This window comes from Hyperolius riggenbachi, chromosome 1 (assembly GCF_040937935.1).
Source record: "Hyperolius riggenbachi isolate aHypRig1 chromosome 1, aHypRig1.pri, whole genome shotgun sequence".
In the NCBI taxonomy this organism is placed as follows: Eukaryota; Metazoa; Chordata; class Amphibia; order Anura; family Hyperoliidae; genus Hyperolius; species Hyperolius riggenbachi.
Window position 1 is genome coordinate 621,779,731 of NC_090646.1, and position 20,380 is coordinate 621,800,110.

The following is a 20,380-nucleotide window of genomic DNA, read 5'->3' on the forward strand; positions in this document are numbered from 1 at the left end:
ACGACCTCTCTTCTTCCTCCTCCTCCCCCCTCTGTGCTGCCGTAGGTGTTGAGGAAACAGCTGGGTCTGATGAAAATTGGTCCCATGCCTGTTCCTGCCGTAACGGTTCCTGGTCACGCTTATTCGCAGCTTCATCCGCCACTCTACGCACAGCACGCTCCAAGAAGTACGCGTAGGGAATTAAGTCGCTGATGGTGCCCTCACTGCGGCTCACCAGGTTGGTCACCTCCTCAAACGGCCGCATGAGCCTGCATGCATTTTTCATCAGTGTCCAGTTGTCGGGCCAGAACATCCCCATCTTCCCAGACTGTTTTGTTCTACTCCAGTTGTAGAGGTACTGGGTGACGGCTTTCTTCTGTTCTAGCAGGCGGGAGAACATGAGCAGGGTCGAGTTCCAGCGAGTGGGGCTATCGCAAATGAGGCGTCTCACCGGCATGTTGTTTTTACGCTGAATTTCTGCAAATCGTGCCATGGCTGTGTAAGAGCGCCTCAAATGCCCACAGAACTTCCTGGCCTGCTTCAGGACATCCGCTAAGCCAGGGTACTTTGCCACAAATCTTTGAACCACTAGATTCATGACATGTGCCATGCAGGGTATGTGTGTCAGCTTCCCCATATGCAAAGCGGCAAGCAGATTGCTGCCGTTGTCGCACACCACGTTGCCTATCTCCAGGTGGTGCGGGGTCAGCCACTCATCCACCTGTTTCTTAAGAGCAGCCAGGAGAGCTGCTCCAGTGTGACTCTCCGCTTTGAGACAAGCCATGTCTAAGATGGCGTGACACCGTCGTACCTGGCATGCAGCATAGGCCCTGCGGAGCTGGGGCTGTGTAGCTGGAGAGGAGAACTGCCACTCAGCCAAGGAGGAGGAGGAGGACAGCGAAGAGCATGTAGCAGGAGGAGAGGAGGGGGCAGGAGGCCTGCCTGCAAGCCGTGGAGGTGTCACAATTTGGTCCGCCGCTTTCTGCTTGCCATCGTTCACCACCAGGTTCACCCAATGGGCTGTGTAGGTAATGTAGCGGCCCTGCCCGTGCTTGGCAGACCAGCCATCCGTGGTCAGGTGTACCCTTGACCCAACGCTCTTCGCAAGAGATGACACCACTTGCCTCTCAACTTCACGGTGCAGTTGGGGTATGGCCTTTCTCGAAAAATAAGTGCGGCCTGGCATCTTCCACTGCGGTGTTCCGATGGCCACAAATTTACGGAAGGCCTCAGAGTCCACCAGCCGGTATGGTAACAGCTGGCGAGCTAACAGTTCCGCCACGCCAGCTGTCAGACGCCGGGCAAGGGGGTGACTGGCCAAAAGTGGCTTCTTCCGCTCAAACATTTCCTTCACGGACACCTGACTGCTGCTGTGGGCAGAGGAGCAGGAACCGCTCAAGGGCAGAGGCGGAGTGGAGGAGGGTGCCTGTGAAGGTGCAAGGGAGAAAGCGGCAGAAGCAGATGATGCACCTGAAGGAGGAAGAGGAGAAGGAGGGTGACTTTTCTTTTGTGTGCTGCTGCTGCTTTTGCTCAGGTGGCCATCCCATTGCTGTTTGTGCCTTTTCTCCAGGTGCCTTCGTAAGGCACTTGTCCCTACGTGAGTGTTGGCCTTTCCACGGCTCAATTTTTGTTGGCAGAGCGAACAGATGGCTTTGGTCCGATCTGAGGCACACACATTAAAAAATTTCCACACCGCTGAGCCACCCTGGGATGTGGGCACTATGGGGACCTCAGCAGCTGATGCTGAAGGGCAAGTTGGCTGGCTGTACATAGGTGGCGATACATGGTGCCGGACTCTGCCACCAGCTGTTTCTGACGAAGAGCTGCCCCAGCTTCTTTCAGCAACTTCTCTCCTCCTACTACTCTCTGACTCCCCCTCTGAACTGTCCCCCTCTTCATCTCCTCTATTGGGAACATACAGAGGATCCCTATTACCGTCATCATCGTAGTCATCCTGCCCAGCTTCGCTTGCCTCAGACAAATCCAAACTTGCACCATCAGTAGGTCCTTCATCCTCCTGACACGTTACATCCATAGTGTTGCCGCGTAACTCAGACATATTAGCTGGTGAAAATTCATCTGGCTGTAACAACAATGGCTGTGCATCAGTGATTTCAACACTAAATAATTCTTGCGAAGTGTCAAATGCAGCGGAAGTGGTGCTAGTAGTAGCGCTGGTGGCTGAGCAAGATGAGGTGTTCTGTGTCGCTAAATACTCAACCACGTCCTGACAATCTTGGGAGGTGATGGGACGTGCCTTCTTCCGAGCACTGTACTGTGGGCCAGGTCCACACGAAATTACATTTACACGACCTCGCGCAGACCTGCCGGGTGGCCTTCCTCTGCCTCTGCCACTACCTCTTCCTCTTCCTCTACCTGTTTTGTCCATATTGGGTATGCACGGAGTGGTATATCACACTGCGTGCACTCACGTAGGTAGGTGGGTTCACTTAACTGCACAGGTATGCGCACTGATGCGGTGGGTTCACTGAACAGTACAGGTATACAGTGGCAGGTTCACTGAACACAACAGGTATGCAGTGGCGGGTTCACTGAACAGGTATACAGTGGCGGGTCCACTGAACAGAACAGGTATACAGTGGCGGGTTCACAGAACAGGTATGCAGTGGCAGGATCACTGAACACAATAGGTATGCAGTGGCGTGTTCACTAAACAGGTATACAGTGGCGGGTCCACTGAACAGAACAGGTATACAGTGGCGGGTCCACTGAACAGAACAGGTATACAGTGGCGGGTCCACTGAACAGAACAGGTATACAGTGGCGGGTCCACTGAACAGAACAGGTATACAGTGGCGGGTTCACAGAACAGGTATGCAGTGGCAGGATCACTGAACACAATAGGTATGCAGTGGCGTGTTCACTAAACAGGTATACAGTGGCGGGTCCACTGAACAGAACAGGTATACAGTGGCGGGTTCACAGAACAGGTATACAGTGGCGGGTCCACTGAACAGAACAGGTATACAGTGGCGGGTCCACTGAACAGAACAGGTATACAGTGGCGGGTCCACTGAACAGAACAGGTATACAGTGGCGGGTTCACAGAACAGGTATGCAGTGGCAGGATCACTGAACACAATAGGTATGCAGTGGCGTGTTCACTAAACAGGTATACAGTGGCGGGTCCACTGAACAGAACAGGTATACAGTGGCGGGTCCACTGAACAGGTATACAGTGGCGGGTCCACTGAACAGAACAGGTATACAGTGGCGGGTCCACTGAACAGAACAGGTATACAGTGGCGGGTTCACAGAACAGGTATGCAGTGGCAGGATCACTGAACACAATAGGTATGCAGTGGCGTGTTCACTAAAGAGGTATACAGTGGCGGGTCCACTGAACAGAACAGGTATACAGTGGCGGGTTCACAGAACAGGTATACAGTGGCGGGTCCACTGAACAGAACAGGTATACAGTGGCGGGTCCACTGAACAGAACAGGTATACAGTGGCGGGTCCACTGAACAGAACAGGTATACAGTGGCGGGTCCACTGAACAGAACAGGTATACAGTGGCGGGTTAACAGAACAGGTATGCAGTGGCAGGATCACTGAACACAATAGGTATGCAGTGGCGTGTTCACTAAACAGGTATACAGTGGCGGGTCCACTGAACAGAACAGGTATACAGTGGCGGGTCCACTGAACAGAACAGGTATACAGTGGCGGGTCCACTGAACAGGTATACAGTGGCGGGTCCACTGAACAGAACAGGTATACAGTGGCGGGTCCACTGAACAGAACAGGTATACAGTGGCGGGTTCACAGAACAGGTATGCAGTGGCAGGATCACTGAACACAATAGGTATGCAGTGGCGTTTTCACTAAACAGGTATACAGTGGCGGGTCCACTGAACAGAACAGGTATACAGTGGCGGGTCCACTGAACAGAACAGGTATACAGTGGCGGGTCCACTGAACAGAACAGGTATACAGTGGCGGGTCCACTGAACAGAACAGGTATACAGTGGCGGGTTCACAGAACAGGTATACAGTGGCAGGATCACTGAACACAATAGGTATGCAGTGGCGTGTTCACTAAACAGGTATACAGTGGCGGGTCCACTGAACAGAACAGGTATACAGTGGCGGGTTCACTGAACAGGTATACAGTGGCGGGTCCACTGAAGAGAACAGGTATACAGTGGCGGGTTCACAGAACAGGTATGCAGTGGCAGGTTCACTGAACACAACAGGTATGCAGTGGCGGGTTCACTGAACAGGTATACAGTGGCGGGTCCACTGAACAGAACAGGTATACAGTGGCGGGTCCACTGAACAGAACAGGTATACAGTGGCGGGTCCACTGAACAGAACAGGTATACAGTGGCGGGTTCACAGAACAGGTATACAGTGGCGGGTCCACTGAACAGAACAGGTATACAGTGGCGGGTTCACAGAACAGGTATGCAGTGGCAGGATCACTGAACAGGTATGCAGTGGCAGGATCACTGAACAGGTATGGAGTGGCAGGATCACAGTACAGGTATGCAGTGGGCTGAGGGCTCACTGAACAGAACAGGTATGCAGTGGCAGGATCACTGAACACAATAGGTATGCAGTGGCGTGTTCACTAAACAGGTATACAGTGGCGGGTCCACTGAACAGAACAGGTATACAGTGGCGGGTCCACTGAACAGAACAGGTATACAGTGGCGGGTCCACTGAACAGAACAGGTATACAGTGGCGGGTCCACTGAACAGAACAGGTATACAGTGGCGGGTTCACAGAACAGGTATGCAGTGGCAGGATCACTGAACACAATAGGTATGCAGTGGTGTGTTCACTAAACAGGTATACAGTGGCGGGTCCACTGAACAGAACAGGTATACAGTGGCGGGTTCACAGAACAGGTATACAGTGGCGGGTCCACTGAACAGAACAGGTATACAGTGGCGGGTCCACTGAACAGAACAGGTATACAGTGGCGGGTCCACTGAACAGAACAGGTATACAGTGGTGGGTTCACAGAACAGGTATGCAGTGGCAGGATCACTGAACACAATAGGTATGCAGTGGCGTGTTCACTAAACAGGTATACAGTGGCGGGTCCACTGAACAGAACAGGTATACAGTGGCGGGTCCACTGAACAGGTATACAGTGGCGGGTCCACTGAACAGAACAGGTATACAGTGGCGGGTCCACTGAACAGAACAGGTATACAGTGGCGGGTTCACAGAACAGGTATGCAGTGGCAGGATCACTGAACACAATAGGTATGCAGTGGCGTGTTCACTAAACAGGTATACAGTGGCGGGTCCACTGAACAGAACAGGTATACAGTGGCGGGTTCACAGAACAGGTATACAGTGGCGGGTCCACTGAACAGAACAGGTATACAGTGGCGGGTCCACTGAACAGAACAGGTATACAGTGGCGGGTCCACTGAACAGAACAGGTATACAGTGGCGGGTCCACTGAACAGAACAGGTATACAGTGGCGGGTTCACAGAACAGGTATGCAGTGGCAGGATCACTGAACACAATAGGTATGCAGTGGCGTGTTCACTAAACAGGTATACAGTGGCGGGTCCACTGAACAGAACAGGTATACAGTGGCAGGTCCACTGAACAGGTATACAGTGGCGGGTCCACTGAACAGAACAGGTATACAGTGGCGGGTCCACTGAACAGAACAGGTATACAGTGGTGGGTTCACAGAACAGGTATGCAGTGGCAGGATCACTGAACACAATAGGTATGCAGTGGCGTTTTCACTAAACAGGTATACAGTGGCGGGTCCACTGAACAGAACAGGTATACAGTGGCGGGTCCACTGAACAGAACAGGTATACAGTGGCGGGTCCACTGAACAGAACAGGTATACAGTGGCGGGTCCACTGAACAGAACAGGTATACAGTGGCGGGTTCACAGAACAGGTATGCAGTGGCAGGATCACTGAACACAATAGGTATGCAGTGGCGTGTTCACTAAACAGGTATACAGTGGCGGGTCCACTGAACAGAACAGGTATACAGTGGCGGGTTCACTGAACAGGTATACAGTGGCGGGTCCACTGAACAGAACAGGTATACAGTGGCGGGTTCACAGAACAGGTATGCAGTGGCAGGTTCACTGAACACAACAGGTATGCAGTGGCGGGTTCACTGAACAGGTATACAGTGGCGGGTCCACTGAACAGAACAGGTATACAGTGGCGGGTCCACTGAACAGAACAGGTATACAGTGGCGGGTCCACTGAACAGAACAGGTATACAGTGGCGGGTTCACAAAACAGGTATACAGTGGCGGGTCCACTGAACAGAACAGGTATACAGTGGCGGGTTCACAGAACAGGTATGCAGTGGCAGGATCACTGAACAGGTATGCAGTGGCAGGATCACTGAACAGGTATGGAGTGGCAGGATCACAGTACAGGTATGCAGTGGGCTGAGGGCTCACTGAACAGAACAGGTATGCAGTGGCAGGATCACTGAACAGGTATGGAGTGGCAGGATCACAGTACAGGTATGCAGTGGGCTGAGGGCTCACTGAACAGAACAGGTATACAGTGGCGGGTCCACTGAACAGAACAGGTATACAGTGGCGGGTCCACTGAACAGAACAGGTATACAGTGGCGGGTTCACAGAACAGGTATGCAGTGGCAGGATCACTGAACACAATAAGTATGCAGTGGCGTGTTCACTAAACAGGTATACAGTGGCGGGTCCACTGAACAGAACAGGTATACAGTGGCGGGTTCACAGAACAGGTATACAGTGGCGGGTCCACTGAACAGAACAGGTATACAGTGGCGGGTCCACTGAACAGAACAGGTATACAGTGGCGGGTCCACTGAACAGAACAGGTATACAGTGGTGGGTTCACAGAACAGGTATGCAGTGGCAGGATCACTGAACACAATAGGTATGCAGTGGCGTGTTCACTAAACAGGTATACAGTGGCGGGTCCACTGAACAGAACAGGTATACAGTGGCGGGTCCACTGAACAGGTATACAGTGGCGGGTCCACTGAACAGAACAGGTATACAGTGGCGGGTCCACTGAACAGAACAGGTATACAGTGGCGGGTTCACAGAACAGGTATGCAGTGGCAGGATCACTGAACACAATAGGTATGCAGTGGCGTGTTCACTAAACAGGTATACAGTGGCGGGTCCACTGAACAGAACAGGTATACAGTGGCGGGTTCACAGAACAGGTATACAGTGGCGGGTCCACTGAACAGAACAGGTATACAGTGGCGGGTCCACTGAACAGAACAGGTATACAGTGGCGGGTCCACTGAACAGAACAGGTATACAGTGGCGGGTCCACTGAACAGAACAGGTATACAGTGGCGGGTTCACAGAACAGGTATGCAGTGGCAGGATCACTGAACACAATAGGTATGCAGTGGCGTGTTCACTAAACAGGTATACAGTGGCGGGTCCACTGAACAGAACAGGTATACAGTGGCGGGTCCACTGAACAGGTATACAGTGGCGGGTCCACTGAACAGAACAGGTATACAGTGGCGGGTCCACTGAACAGAACAGGTATACAGTGGTGGGTTCACAGAACAGGTATGCAGTGGCAGGATCACTGAACACAATAGGTATGCAGTGGCGTTTTCACTAAACAGGTATACAGTGGCGGGTCCACTGAACAGAACAGGTATACAGTGGCGGGTCCACTGAACAGAACAGGTATACAGTGGCGGGTCCACTGAACAGAACAGGTATACAGTGGCGGGTCCACTGAACAGAACAGGTATACAGTGGCGGGTTCACAGAACAGGTATGCAGTGGCAGGATCACTGAACACAATAGGTATGCAGTGGCGTGTTCACTAAACAGGTATACAGTGGCGGGTCCACTGAACAGAACAGGTATACAGTGGCGGGTTCACTGAACAGGTATACAGTGGCGGGTCCACTGAACAGAACAGGTATACAGTGGCGGGTTCACAGAACAGGTATGCAGTGGCAGGTTCACTGAACACAACAGGTATGCAGTGGCGGGTTCACTGAACAGGTATACAGTGGCGGGTCCACTGAACAGAACAGGTATACAGTGGCGGGTCCACTGAACAGAACAGGTATACAGTGGCGGGTCCACTGAACAGAACAGGTATACAGTGGCGGGTTCACAGAACAGGTATACAGTGGCGGGTCCACTGAACAGAACAGGTATACAGTGGCGGGTTCACAGAACAGGTATGCAGTGGCAGGATCACTGAACAGGTATGCAGTGGCAGGATCACTGAACAGGTATGGAGTGGCAGGATCACAGTACAGGTATGCAGTGGGCTGAGGGCTCACTGAACAGAACAGGTATGCAGTGGCAGGATCACTGAACAGGTATGGAGTGGCAGGATCACAGTACAGGTATGCAGTGGGCTGAGGGCTCACTGAACAGAACAGGTATGCAGTGGCAGGATCACTGAACAGGTATGCAGTGGCAGGATCACTGAACAGGTATGCAGTGGCAGGATCACTGAACAGGTATGCAGTGGGCTGAGGGCTCACTGAACAGAACAGGTATGCAGCCAGGAAGAAGTTAAGCCTAACTAATCTTTCCCTATATGAGAGACTGCAGCAGCTCGCCCTACTCTCACTAATGCAGGCACACGAGTGGCCGTAATGGCCGCCGCTGTCTGCCTTATATAAGGGGGGGTGGGGCTCCAGGGGCTAGTGTAGCCTAATTGGCTACACTGGGCCTGCTGACTGTGATGTAGAGGGTCAAAGTTGACCCTCAGTGCATTATGGGGCGAACCGAACTTCTTCCGCAAAAGGTTCGCGTGCGGTACCCGCACGCGAACCACCTACGTTCGCGCGAACCACGTTCGCCGGCGAACCGTTCGGCCCAACTCTAATGGTCAGAAGCATCTTTGGTCCAAAAAATGAGATATGTCAGCCTCCATGTCCCTCTCACTTCAGGCGTCCTTTAAAATTGATAAAAAATAAAAAAGTTTCACTCCAATTCTCAATTATTTCACTTTGAGTTTTTTTGTTTTGTATAATTGAATGTGCCCATCACCCAAAATAGATTCACAAGATTCCTGTGGATGGATTGGAAAATCTACGTAAATTTGATGAACTTGCCAGGGATGATTTCGCTCATCCCTACTTTTACCAAATTTCAAGTATCACTGTGCTCCTATGGTAAAATAGCCCCTGAATGAGTCACTATTGTGTCAAAATGTGTAGGGCGGAGTCGGAGGTTTGCGCTTACGTCACACCAGGAAGTGGGGTAATCGGAGGTAACATGTGGCTCTGAGGTCCGTAGGCAGAGCTTCTCATGTACGGTACTACACAATTCCCTGTAAGGAAGTTTTTTTTTATAATAAATCTGGATATTCGTTTAGAGGAGCAAAAGTGGATCCTTGGCTGACCAGCTTTATACGATATTTTGTTATTAGGATGCGGACCAGAGGCGCCAAAAAGAGTAAAAGCATAACAAAAATTAAAAATGGGGGGAGACTTTTAATCGCGACTCACCACCCATAAAAACCAAGAACCAGCATAAGACTCAATGTTCAGTAAGAACAAAAACAATTTATTGCTACTCCCAGGTGATACGCGTTTCACGGGGTTATCCGCTTTATACGATATGCTCATCCCTAGTTTTACATCTTTCTTTGAATCAGAGAATCATGTGTTGCTGGTATATCCTTTTCACGTATATCGGATTATATAAATGTCCTATAAGTTGCTAGCAAACTACTCATTAAGCCGTAAGCTGTATGCAATGATTATGACATTACCGTATCATACAGTAGGTTTACAGCTCAGTATGACCTATTCATTGCTTGTGGCATAAAATTCTTAGGTGTTTATTTGCATGATAAATATTGTAGTCCTTGCTACACTCATACAGAGTCAGGACATTTAGGCACCTGGGGCTAATGGACTATTTGGACGCCCCTTAATCACTAATACAAAATATCGGCTATTGGATGCCAAAGAAGACAACTGGACACCCGATAAATAGCGGGCGCCAGGCCTGTCTACTTTCAGAATTAGTGTTTCGATAAATATCAATCATTTTGAAATTCATTTAGAGAATTATAATATTGTAAATTATCATTTTGAACTTTATTATGTAAGAAATGTATCACTTTTTGTATTAATCTTATTTGCCGTGGAGAAAGGGGGTTTTAGGGTTAGGCGTCAGGAAGGGAGGTTTTAGGGCAAGGCACCACCAGGGAGGTCTTAGGGTTAGGCACCACCCGGGGGGGAGTTCTTAGGGTTAAGCACCACCGGGGGGGGGTCTAAGGGCTAGGCACCACCAGGGAGGTCTTAGGGTTAGGCACCACCGGGGGGTCTTAGGGTTAGGCACCACCCGGGGGGTTCTTAGGGTTAAGCACCACCGGGGGGGGGTCTAAGGGCTAGGCACCACCAGGGAGGTCTTAGGGTTAGGCACCATCGGGGGGGTCTTAGGGTTAGGCACCACCAGGGGAGGGGGCCTTAGACTTAAGCACCACCAGGGGAGTCTCAGGGTTAGGCACTACCAGGGAGGTCATCGGTTTAGGCATCGGTAGAGGGAGGGTTCTGTGTAAGAGTTGTGTTAGATGTAGTTGTAGTAAAATATCGGCAATATTTACCAATGTTTTACTTCTTCTGCTTATTACAAATGTAACTATATTTTCGTTTTCATTATTATAGACAATATCTTGCAATTTTATTACCGTTATTTTAACATATTTATTGTTCTATGTCAGATAAAGATGAAGAAAAGATAAAGATATTGTTATAGACAATATCTTAAAATTTCAGCTATGCCTTTATTTGATGTATGCCACTCATACATGATGCAACGATGGTTACTGTCCGGTATTTTGGTACTAGAATTGATTACCTGAGTTTTTCAGTTCCTCCGCATCATACTGGAAGAGAAGGTCATATAATCCGCCCAAGGAGCCCTTGGTGATGTAATGAGTGCCAAAATTATCAAAGATCCTGCTATAGAGGGGATAGTTATACTCCAAGGGCAGGTAAGTAAGAGCGTTCAGGAAGACATCTGACAGCCAGAGATTATCTTTGCTCATGGTGAACTCGGCAACTGAGATCACTTTGTGGATTCTAATAAACTTCGAATTCTGCCAACAACATTAGACAGGTAATCAGTTTTCATAATTGACATCAGTAGTGGGCTGAAATTTTGCATATGCGAAATTTTGCATCAAAATTCGCATTATGCATCGTAATCATAATGCAAAATTTCAGAGAAAATCATAATTAATTTCATATGTAATATTAATATTTCATCATTTTGCATAATTTTTCGCATAATTTTGTGCCGACTTTGGTGGTTAATAGCAAAGCCGGGTAAGTTGCACTTATTTTGTTAATTTTAGCCTGATATCTCCTTTAACATACGTAGCAATAGCATGTATGGGGCTTCCTCCAGCCCCAAGCTCCCAGCATGTCCCTCGCTGCAGCTCTGCAGTCAGCCGTTCGCCGCAGCTCCCTCCCGGTCCCCGGCGATGACGTCAGGCAAGCCAATCACCGCCATGTGGACCGGAGCGGACTGCGCCTGCGCCTGTGTACCTGATGTGTCCTCTTATCTCCCCCTGTCTACCCCAAGTTTCCTCTAGTCTCCTAACCCTGTGTCCTGTGGTCTCCCTCCTGTGTCTTGTGGTCTCCCCCCTGTGCCCTGTGGTATCCCCCTGTGGTTACCCCCCGTGCCCTGTGGTCTCCCCCATGTGCCCTGTGTTCTGCCCCTGTGTCCTCTGGTCTGCCTCCTGTGTCCTCTGGTCTCCCCCCTGTGTCCTGTGGTTGGCCCCCTGTGTCCTCTGGTCCCCCTCTGTGAAGGAGATCGCGCGCAGGGTGGGCGCACATCTCCTTCTCGGGGGGCGGAGCTCCGTCCCATCTTCTGTTGCCGCTCGGGAGACTGTTAGACGGCGTGATCGCCGTCTATTTACACAGTGCAGCGCTGCGATCAGCAGCAGCACTACAGGGGGGACAGCTGTGTGACAGCATAAAACAATACGTTATAAGTTCCCTTCTCTATCTTCTAAATGCCAACAGTTTTACATGCTGCAAAATTGATTTTATTCACATTTATATTGCGCCAAAATCTTCCGCAGCGCTGTACAGAGTATATAGTTTTATCACTTAACTGTCCCTCAGAGGGGCTCACTTTCTAATTCCTACTATAATCATATGTAGGAATGAGCTGAAATGTTGCGTTTTCTAATCTACAACACGAAATTTGCAATTACAACATGAAATTGTAATTCGTAATTATCATAAAAATCGTAATTTGTAATTTGTAATTGCGTGTTGAAACATAATTTTGTGTTTCATTCATAATTCCATAATTTATTGGGATTACGAAAATTACAAAAAAACGAAATCGTAATTTCTTGTTTTACACAAAACACAAAATCACAATTTTGTGTTTTACATGACAATTCGTCCCAAAAACTGAAAAATGATTGTATTTACGGAGAATTCATGTATGGTCGTAACTTTGCGTAATTATACGACTATGATATTTTCATTCCTATTGTAATTATACAGTGGGATGCAAAAGTTTAGGCAACCTTGTTAATTTTCATGATTTTCCTGTATAAATCATTGGTTGTTACGATAAAAAATGGCAGTTAAATATATCATACTAGTAGACATAAGACCGTAAAAACAGGCTCTAGGTCTGTGTTTAAACCCCTCCCCTCCGCCTTCCCTCCCCTCCGCCTTCTCATCCATCCTCCCTTCACCGCCACCACTGCTGCACATTCACCGCGCATGTGCGTGTGCCCGCCATGCGCGCTCCCACCGCGGGACACACACATGGACATGGGATGCAGAGACAGTAGGGTTTTATTATAGAGGATAGGAGACACACACAGTGATATTTGAGAAGTGAAATGAAGTTTATTGGATTTACAGAATGTGTGCAATAATTGTTTAAACAAAATTAGGCAGATGCATAAATTTGGGCACCACAAAAAAGAAATGAAATCAGTATTTAGTAGATCCTCCTGCACAAATTACAGCCTCTAAACGCTTCCTGTAGGTTCCAATGAGAGTCTGGATTCTTGTTGAAGGTATTTCAGACCATTCCTCTTTACAAAACCTCTCTAGTTCATTCAGGTTTGATGGCTTTCGAGCATGGACAGCTCTCTTTAACTCACAACACAGATTTTCAATTATATTCAGGTCTGGGGACTGAGATGGCCATTCCAGAACGTTGTACTTGTTCCTCTGCATGAATGCCTTAGTGGATTTTGTGCAGTGTTTAGGGTCGTTGTCTTGTTGAAAGATCCAGCCCTGGTGCAGCTTCAGCTTTGTCACTGATTCCTGGACATTGGTCTCCAGAATCTGCTGATAATGAGTGGAATCCATGCGTCCCTCAACTTTGACAAGATTCCTAGTCCCTGGCCACACAGCCCCACAGCATGATGGAACCACCACCATATTTTACTGTAGGTAGCAGATGTTTTTCTTGGAAATGCTGTGTTGTTTTTCCTCCATGCATAGCACCCCTTGTTATGCCCAAATAACTCAATTTTAGTTTCATCAGTCCACAGCACCTTATTCCAAAATGAAGCTGGCTTGTCCAAATGTGCTTTAGCAAACCTCAAGCGGCTCTGTTTGTGCTGTGGGCGGAGAAAGCATCTCCTTGTGTAAAGTGCGTAGAATGGTTGAACGATGCACAGTGACTCCATCTGCAGCAAGATTATGTTGAAGGTCTTTGGTGCTGGTCTGTGGGTTGACACTGACTGTTCTCACCATTAATTGCTTCTGTTTATCTGAGATTTTTCTTGGTCTGCCACTTCAAGCCTTCTCGCTTTAGACCTCATATATAGCAGGGGCACGTGTGCCCCTGCTAAAACGCCGCTATCCCGCGGCTTAACGGGGGTCCCTGTCCCCCCAAATGCCCTCCGTAGTGCGGGGGAGCGCTTCCGCATTGGGGCAGGGCTAACCGCCGCAGCCCTGCCCCACGCACGTCTGTCAGCGCGTATCTCCACCTCTCCCCCGCCCCTCTCAGTCTTCCTTCACTGAGAGGGGCGGGGGAGAGGCGGCGATGCGCGTCTGATAGACGCGCTGGGAGGCAGGGCTGCAGCCGTTAGCCCTGCCTCCAGGAAGAAAGAAATCTACGACCAACTTGTGACCAAGGTTTGCGGGGGGTGGGTTGGGGGTGAAGGGACCCTCGTGCAGCCGCGGGATAGCGGCGTTTTAGCAGGGGCACACATGCCCCTGCTATATATGAGAGCTGAAGTGAGATTTAGTCTCGCTTCAGTGTCTCTTTAACTTGAACTGAGCCTGTGGTCTTCCCTTTCCTCAGTATGTTCCTAACTGTGGAAACAGACAGCTGAAATCTCTGAGACAGCTTTATGTATCCTTCCCCTAAACCATGATGGTGAACAATGGTCTTCAGGTCATTTAAGAGTTGTTTTGAGACCCCCATGTTGCCACTCTTCAGAGAAACGTAAAAGAGGAGGGAAATTTGCAATTGACCCCCTTAATTACTCTTTCTCATAATTGGATTCACCTGTATATTTAGGTTAGGGGTCACTGAGCTTACCAAGCCAATTTGAGTTCCAATAATTATTTCTAAAGGTTTTGGAATCAATAAAATTACAACAGTGCCCAAATTTATGCACCTGCCTAATTTTATTAAAACAGTTATTGTGCACTTTCTATAAATCCAATAAACTTAATTTGCAGGAATAGCCATATGAGACCCGCCTATCAACCCTGATAGCCAAAGTTATGTCTGCCTCCAGAGATGTAGGAACTGGATGACTGACAAGAATATCATTGATGGCATCAGAGAGTCCAAACAAGAATTGATCTAATAATGTTGAATCGTTCCATGTAGTTGAAACTGACCATCGCCTGAATTCTGAAGCATATTCCTCAAAAGTATGGCAACCTTGTCGTAAGTTCCTTAATTTTTGTACTGCCGTTGCAGTTATATCAGGGTCAGAAAATATAATATGGCCATAGATTTGAACAGGTTATCAACAGAAGTCAGAGCTTCATGCTCAGGCGGAAGTCTATAGACCCAAGACTGTCGATCTCCTTGCAAAAAGTAATCAGGCAGATTGCGTGGTCAGGAACCAGCAGAAGTTGGCAACAGGTAATCGGGCAGCTAGCGTGGTCAGGAACAAGCAGAAGTCAGCAACGGTAATCAGGCAGATAGCGTGGTCAGGATCAAGCAGAAGTCGGCAACAGATAATCCAATGACGAAAGCACATACCCAGCAACAAGCCAAAAGCAGAATGCTATCATGGGCGATGTCAGGGGGCGCTTCCAATGTCTAAATACAAGGTCTAACCAATCAACATAAATCAGAATTGTATACAACCAATCGGCTTCCAGAGTGTCAACGATTAGCTGACATGCTGATACACGTGCATTACTGTTTACTGCGGCCCGAGTACTGAGAACGCGTCCTCCGCTTGTCCAATGTGTGATGAGAATCACCCTGCATTTCAGTGACATCAGCAGCCCACCAAGACCCGGAAGATCGGGCAGCAGACCAAGCCTCGGCACGCTGATGTCCAAAAGCAGCAGATCTTACAGTGGGTTTTTCTTGGTTTCCACCGACATCCCAAAAACATACAGATAGGTTAATTGGCCTCTCTCTAAATTGACCTTAGACTATGATGGACAAATGACCAGTGATGATCGTAATGTATAATTCCAATTTTACATATTTTTTGTAATTACAGTGGGATCCAAAAGTTTGGGTAACCTTGTTAATTTTCATGATTTTCCTGTATAAAATGTTGGTTATTACGATATAATAACCAACGGCTGCAGGGGGCTATTGGAAGCCCCAGGTGAGTAAAAGTCATTTTTTTTGTTTGACTTAAGTGTCCCTTTAAGGAAGTCTGAGTATTTTTCTGGTGGGCGGTAGATCAGCAATATGTTAGTGTTTTTCTCAGCTGAAAGTTGCACCCCCAAGCATTCAAACGAGTTGGTAGGACCTACAGTAAGTGGTCTGATTTTCAAAGCTGATCTAAAGCAAAGTGCAACCCCTCCTCCCCTGCGTTCTTTCCTGTTGCAGTATATCACGGAATAGTTTGTTGGCATGGCGGCCTCCAGGGTGGGGCCAACTGGTTCAGAAAGCCAGGTTTCAGTCAGGCAGGCCAGATCAGAAGACTCTATTAGATCATGTATGATTGCTGTTTTGTTGTTTATCGATCTGACATTACAGAGGACAGCCTTGATGGGGCTACCCTGGGAGCTAGGGTCTGAGATTGATGACTCCAGGACAGAACTGTCCCTAGATGTGTGGCTGTCATCTCTGCTGGATTGTGCTGGAGCTATTAGGGTTGTTGGCTGGGTGTACTCTGTAGATTTTGTCACAGAGTTATTTTGGTTCTGCAGTGAAGAACGTCTTTTCCCACGTCCTCTCGATCCTCTCTTTGTCTTTCTGAGGATTCCAACAGACTTAAGTAGAATTATTGTGGATTTGTCAATTGGATAAATATTTCTTGGTTGGTATACAGCTAAAAGTCTCTCTGCTGAGTATTGATGTTTACACATTAGGATGGACAAGAGACAGCTCAGGGCTCCTGCCGAGAAAGGCCCTATTTAGAGTCAAGGTGTGAACTTTCTCAGCTGTGGCTGGTATCCTGCAGAGATCAAAGGGCCTGTATAGACTGAATTGTCCTTACACAGAGATGTATGGATGGACAGCATGGATTTGAAAACACAGTCCTTTGTTTCGGAATTTGAAGATATAATGTATAATATATGTAGAAAAATATAGTCTATTGAGCATAGATGCTGTAGATAATCGATGAAAGTTACTCACAGGATGGGAGAGGGCGGGCACAAAGAGGCAGAAAGTCTTTAAGGTCTCAAGTCAATTCCAAGGAAGGTGTGCAGTGTTCAGCCGTGTGTGATACCAAGGAAGATCCAATCCAGCTTAAATCTTTGCCATCCCAAGTAATCCAGGTGTTCTGAAAGGTTATAGGTGTTGCTTGAGAAGTGCTACATTAGAATCCACAGAAATTTCTGTCCAGTCTTTCCATTAAGAGGTTTAAGGTAGCAGAAATGAGATGTAATGTCTGGAGCAGCCTTAGAGAGCAGCAGCACCAGTCTGGGCGCGCTCAATAACACCAATACCATTGTCACTGAGGAAACTATGCAACTAGGGGTTTCAAAAATCTCTATTACAGAGAAAACTTGTAGAAAAACTGAATGATTATGTTTCTATTGTGGGGAGTCAGGACACATAGGACCTGATTCACAAAGCGGTGATAACTCAGTTATCACGCCTAAAAGACTTTAGGCGTGATAACTTTTGCACCGCTGAGTTAGCACCGATTTGTGCTCTTTATCGCGCGCAAAGTCCCGCGCGTAAAGTTTTACGCGCGCAAACTCGTAATTCCGCGCACAGCGCCCATAGGGTTTAATGGGCGCATCACACGGAATTACGCGTTTGTGCGCGTAAAACTTTACGCGCGGAAACTTTGCGCGAGTTTCATTTTATCATGCCTAAACTGAGTTTAGGCGTGATAAAGGGCTTTTCACAGGCGTGCAAACACTTTGCACCGCTTTGTGAATCAGGCCCATAGTCCAATCATGTCCTAATAAACCTAAAAAGTCAGAAAACTACAATGCTTAACTGAGGTGTAGAGAACTCAGTTAAGCACTCAATGTATCTCTCCAGAAGTAATTTGATCATGTTACCTGTATCCATTGGCGATGATAAAATTGTGTACAGTTGTCAAGCCCTAGTTGATTGTGGTGTTGTGGGCAACTTTATGAATGTATATATTGCTGAGAAATTATCCATTCAGACAACTGCAGTGTCTGAATTGATACACGTTACTGCTGTTAATGATTCTATTGTACTGCAAGGTCAAGGGTTAATGTTAACCAATGAAGTTACCCTACAAGTTGGGGCATTGCATGTTGAACCATGAAATTGTATTGCTTGAAATGTCCCTATTGTTCTTGGGTTACCATGATTAAGAAGGCATAACACAGCGTTCGACTGGCAGACTGGTCAGTTGACTAATTGGTCTGCTCAGTGCAAAGAGGAGTGTTTGCAAAAGATTGTGTTAAGTTATACGAAACTCATTGAACAGAAATTACCTCATGCTTATCAGGTATTTGGAGACGTGTTTTCTCCTAAAGCAGCGGATGAATTGCCCCCTCATAGGCCTTACGACTGCGCTATTGATCTTCTCCCTGGTACTATGCCCTCTCGTGGTCATCTTTACAATCTCACACAGCCAGAGGAGAAGGCTATGAGGGAGTATATTCAAGAGAATTTGCAAAAGGAGTTCATCAGAACCTCTTCCTTACCAGCTGGTGCAGTTTTTGTAGAGAAAAAAGATGGTGGTCTTAGGCCGTGTATTGATTACAGAGTGTTGAATAAGGTTACTATAAAGAATCGTTATCCGCTGCCATTGATTGATGATCTATTTTCACAAGTTGTGGGGGCTAAAATATTTTCTAAACTAGACTTTAGAGGGGCTTATAACCTTATTCGTATCAGAGAGAATGGTGAGTGGAAGACTGCGTTTAATACTAAGGATGGTCACTATGAGTACTTGCTCATGCCCTTTGGGTTATGTAATGCACCTGCAGTTTTTCAACACTTTCTGAATGATGTTTTCGTGAGTTCCTGGGAATTTATGGTTATATAACTTGATGATATATTGATCTTTTCTTCCTCTTTGCTTGAACACTGAGATCGAGTTAAAGTGTTAACTAAGTTAAGAGAAAATAGACTGTATGCTAAGATTGAAAAATGCATCTTTGAGGTCAGACAGGTCACATTTTTGGGTTATGTGATATCTGACACTGGTCTGACAATGGACCAAGAAAAGGTTAAAGCAGTAGTTGAATGGCCTCAGCCTAACAGCCTTAAAACCCTGCAGAGTTTTCTAGGGTTTGCTAACTTTTACAAAAACTTCATTGGTAATTTCTCTGCTAAAGTAGCTCCTCTGACAGATCTGACTAAGAAATGAGCAGATCCATCTAATTGGAGTTCTAAGGCTGTTATGGCTTTTGACGATTTAAAGCAGGCATTCTGCTCCACCCCGGTTTTGGTTCATCCCGACATTTCAAGACCTTTCATTGTCAAGGTAGATTCTTCTGAAGTTGGAGTCAGAGCAGTCTTGTCCCAGCTTTCTGGTATTCCAGAGCGGTTACATCCCTGTGCTTACTTTTCTCGGAAATTCTCTCCTGCGGAGAGAAACTATGATATTGGGAATAGGGAATTGTTAGCTGTTATATTGGCTCTGGAAGAATGGAGACATTGGTTGGAAGGAACAGAAAATCCTGACAATTTACACTGATCATAAAAATCTTGAGTGCATTGAAAATGCCAAGCGGTTAAATTCTCGACAAGCTCGATGGGCTCTATTTTTCTCCAGGATTAATTTCTATATCACTTATAAACCTGGTTCTAAAAACATCAAAGCAGATGTTTTATCAAGATGTTTTGAGAAAGAATCTGTCCGTAGAGACCTTGTACCTATAATTGCCAAGAAGTGTATTATCTGTGTATCACGCTTGGTTCTAGATGTATTCACAGAGGTCTAGATAGATCGTAGTCAAAAACATAAGCTAAGGTCATACACGTGAGATCAGATAGCCGAGGTACAAAGGAGGAGACAAAGGCTAGGTCGATAACAGGCTAGGGTCATAGACGGGAGATCAGATGGCTGAAGTACAAAGGAGGAGTCAAAGGCTAGGTTACTAACAGGCTAAGGTCATACACGGGAGATCAGATGGCTGAGGTACAAAGGACTAGGCAAGAGAGTGGTCAGTTAAGCTAAGGTCAAATTTAAAGTCAGTCAGGTAGTCACATTAAAATACAATAATTGATTAATCAAAGTCGCATTGAAATACAATAACAGTTTATCACAGAGTGACAAAGTGGCCAGCAATACCAGCGTACTGATTGCTATCACGGGCAAGGACTGAATGTGAAACGAGGGTTTAAATACTTAGAGCCTGACCAAGGCCGGCCCCAAGCCACAGCAACCACTCAACGGCAGGCTCTGATCAAAGTTCCAGCTGACAGAGTGTAAAACAGCCTGGTTATTAATGTATTTTGCACTGTACATACACATGTTTAGCTCATCGTGTCACATATCGCCTCGGCCGGGTACACTGTAAATCAATATGTACATATTAGTCATTAATCAAAGATGTATATATACTTTTTTGTAAGATGATTTTAAGGCTTGTTTAAAGGTTGACCATGAAGTTCTTTTTGTGTTTTGTTTCCTGTGTAACAGCACTGGAATTCCTATACTAATACCGCCATTTATATTTATGTTGTGTCCTGTGTCGACATCCTTATTAAAATCGTTCATGCTGTTGTAGAATTCAGATTCCATGTCGTCTTCCACATTTTTCTCCTGCAGAAAGAAAAGACATTTGCTGTTTTTATTATGGTGTTTCTTCCCTAGATGGTCTCCTAAAATGCAGACATGTCGATC

The 20,380-nt window shown here is 47.1% G+C and overlaps 1 protein-coding gene across 3 annotated transcripts in view; it reads right to left on the bottom strand.

Annotated features, from left to right (window-relative positions):
• The window catches only part of LOC137529039 (complement component C6-like), a 183,304-nt gene that overhangs the window by 79,955 nt on the left and 82,969 nt on the right, over positions 1-20,380 (bottom strand). For 2 of the 3 annotated variants that reach the window (XM_068250929.1, XM_068250944.1), the window contains 2 exons: positions 20,099-20,299; positions 10,810-11,050 (listed from right to left, as the gene is read on the bottom strand). In XM_068250929.1, coding sequence (XP_068107030.1) covers positions 10,810-11,050; positions 20,099-20,299 — 442 coding nt within the window. The remainder of the gene's footprint in view (positions 1-10,809; positions 11,051-20,098; positions 20,300-20,380) is intronic. The other variant, XM_068250936.1, reaches the window with a different exon arrangement.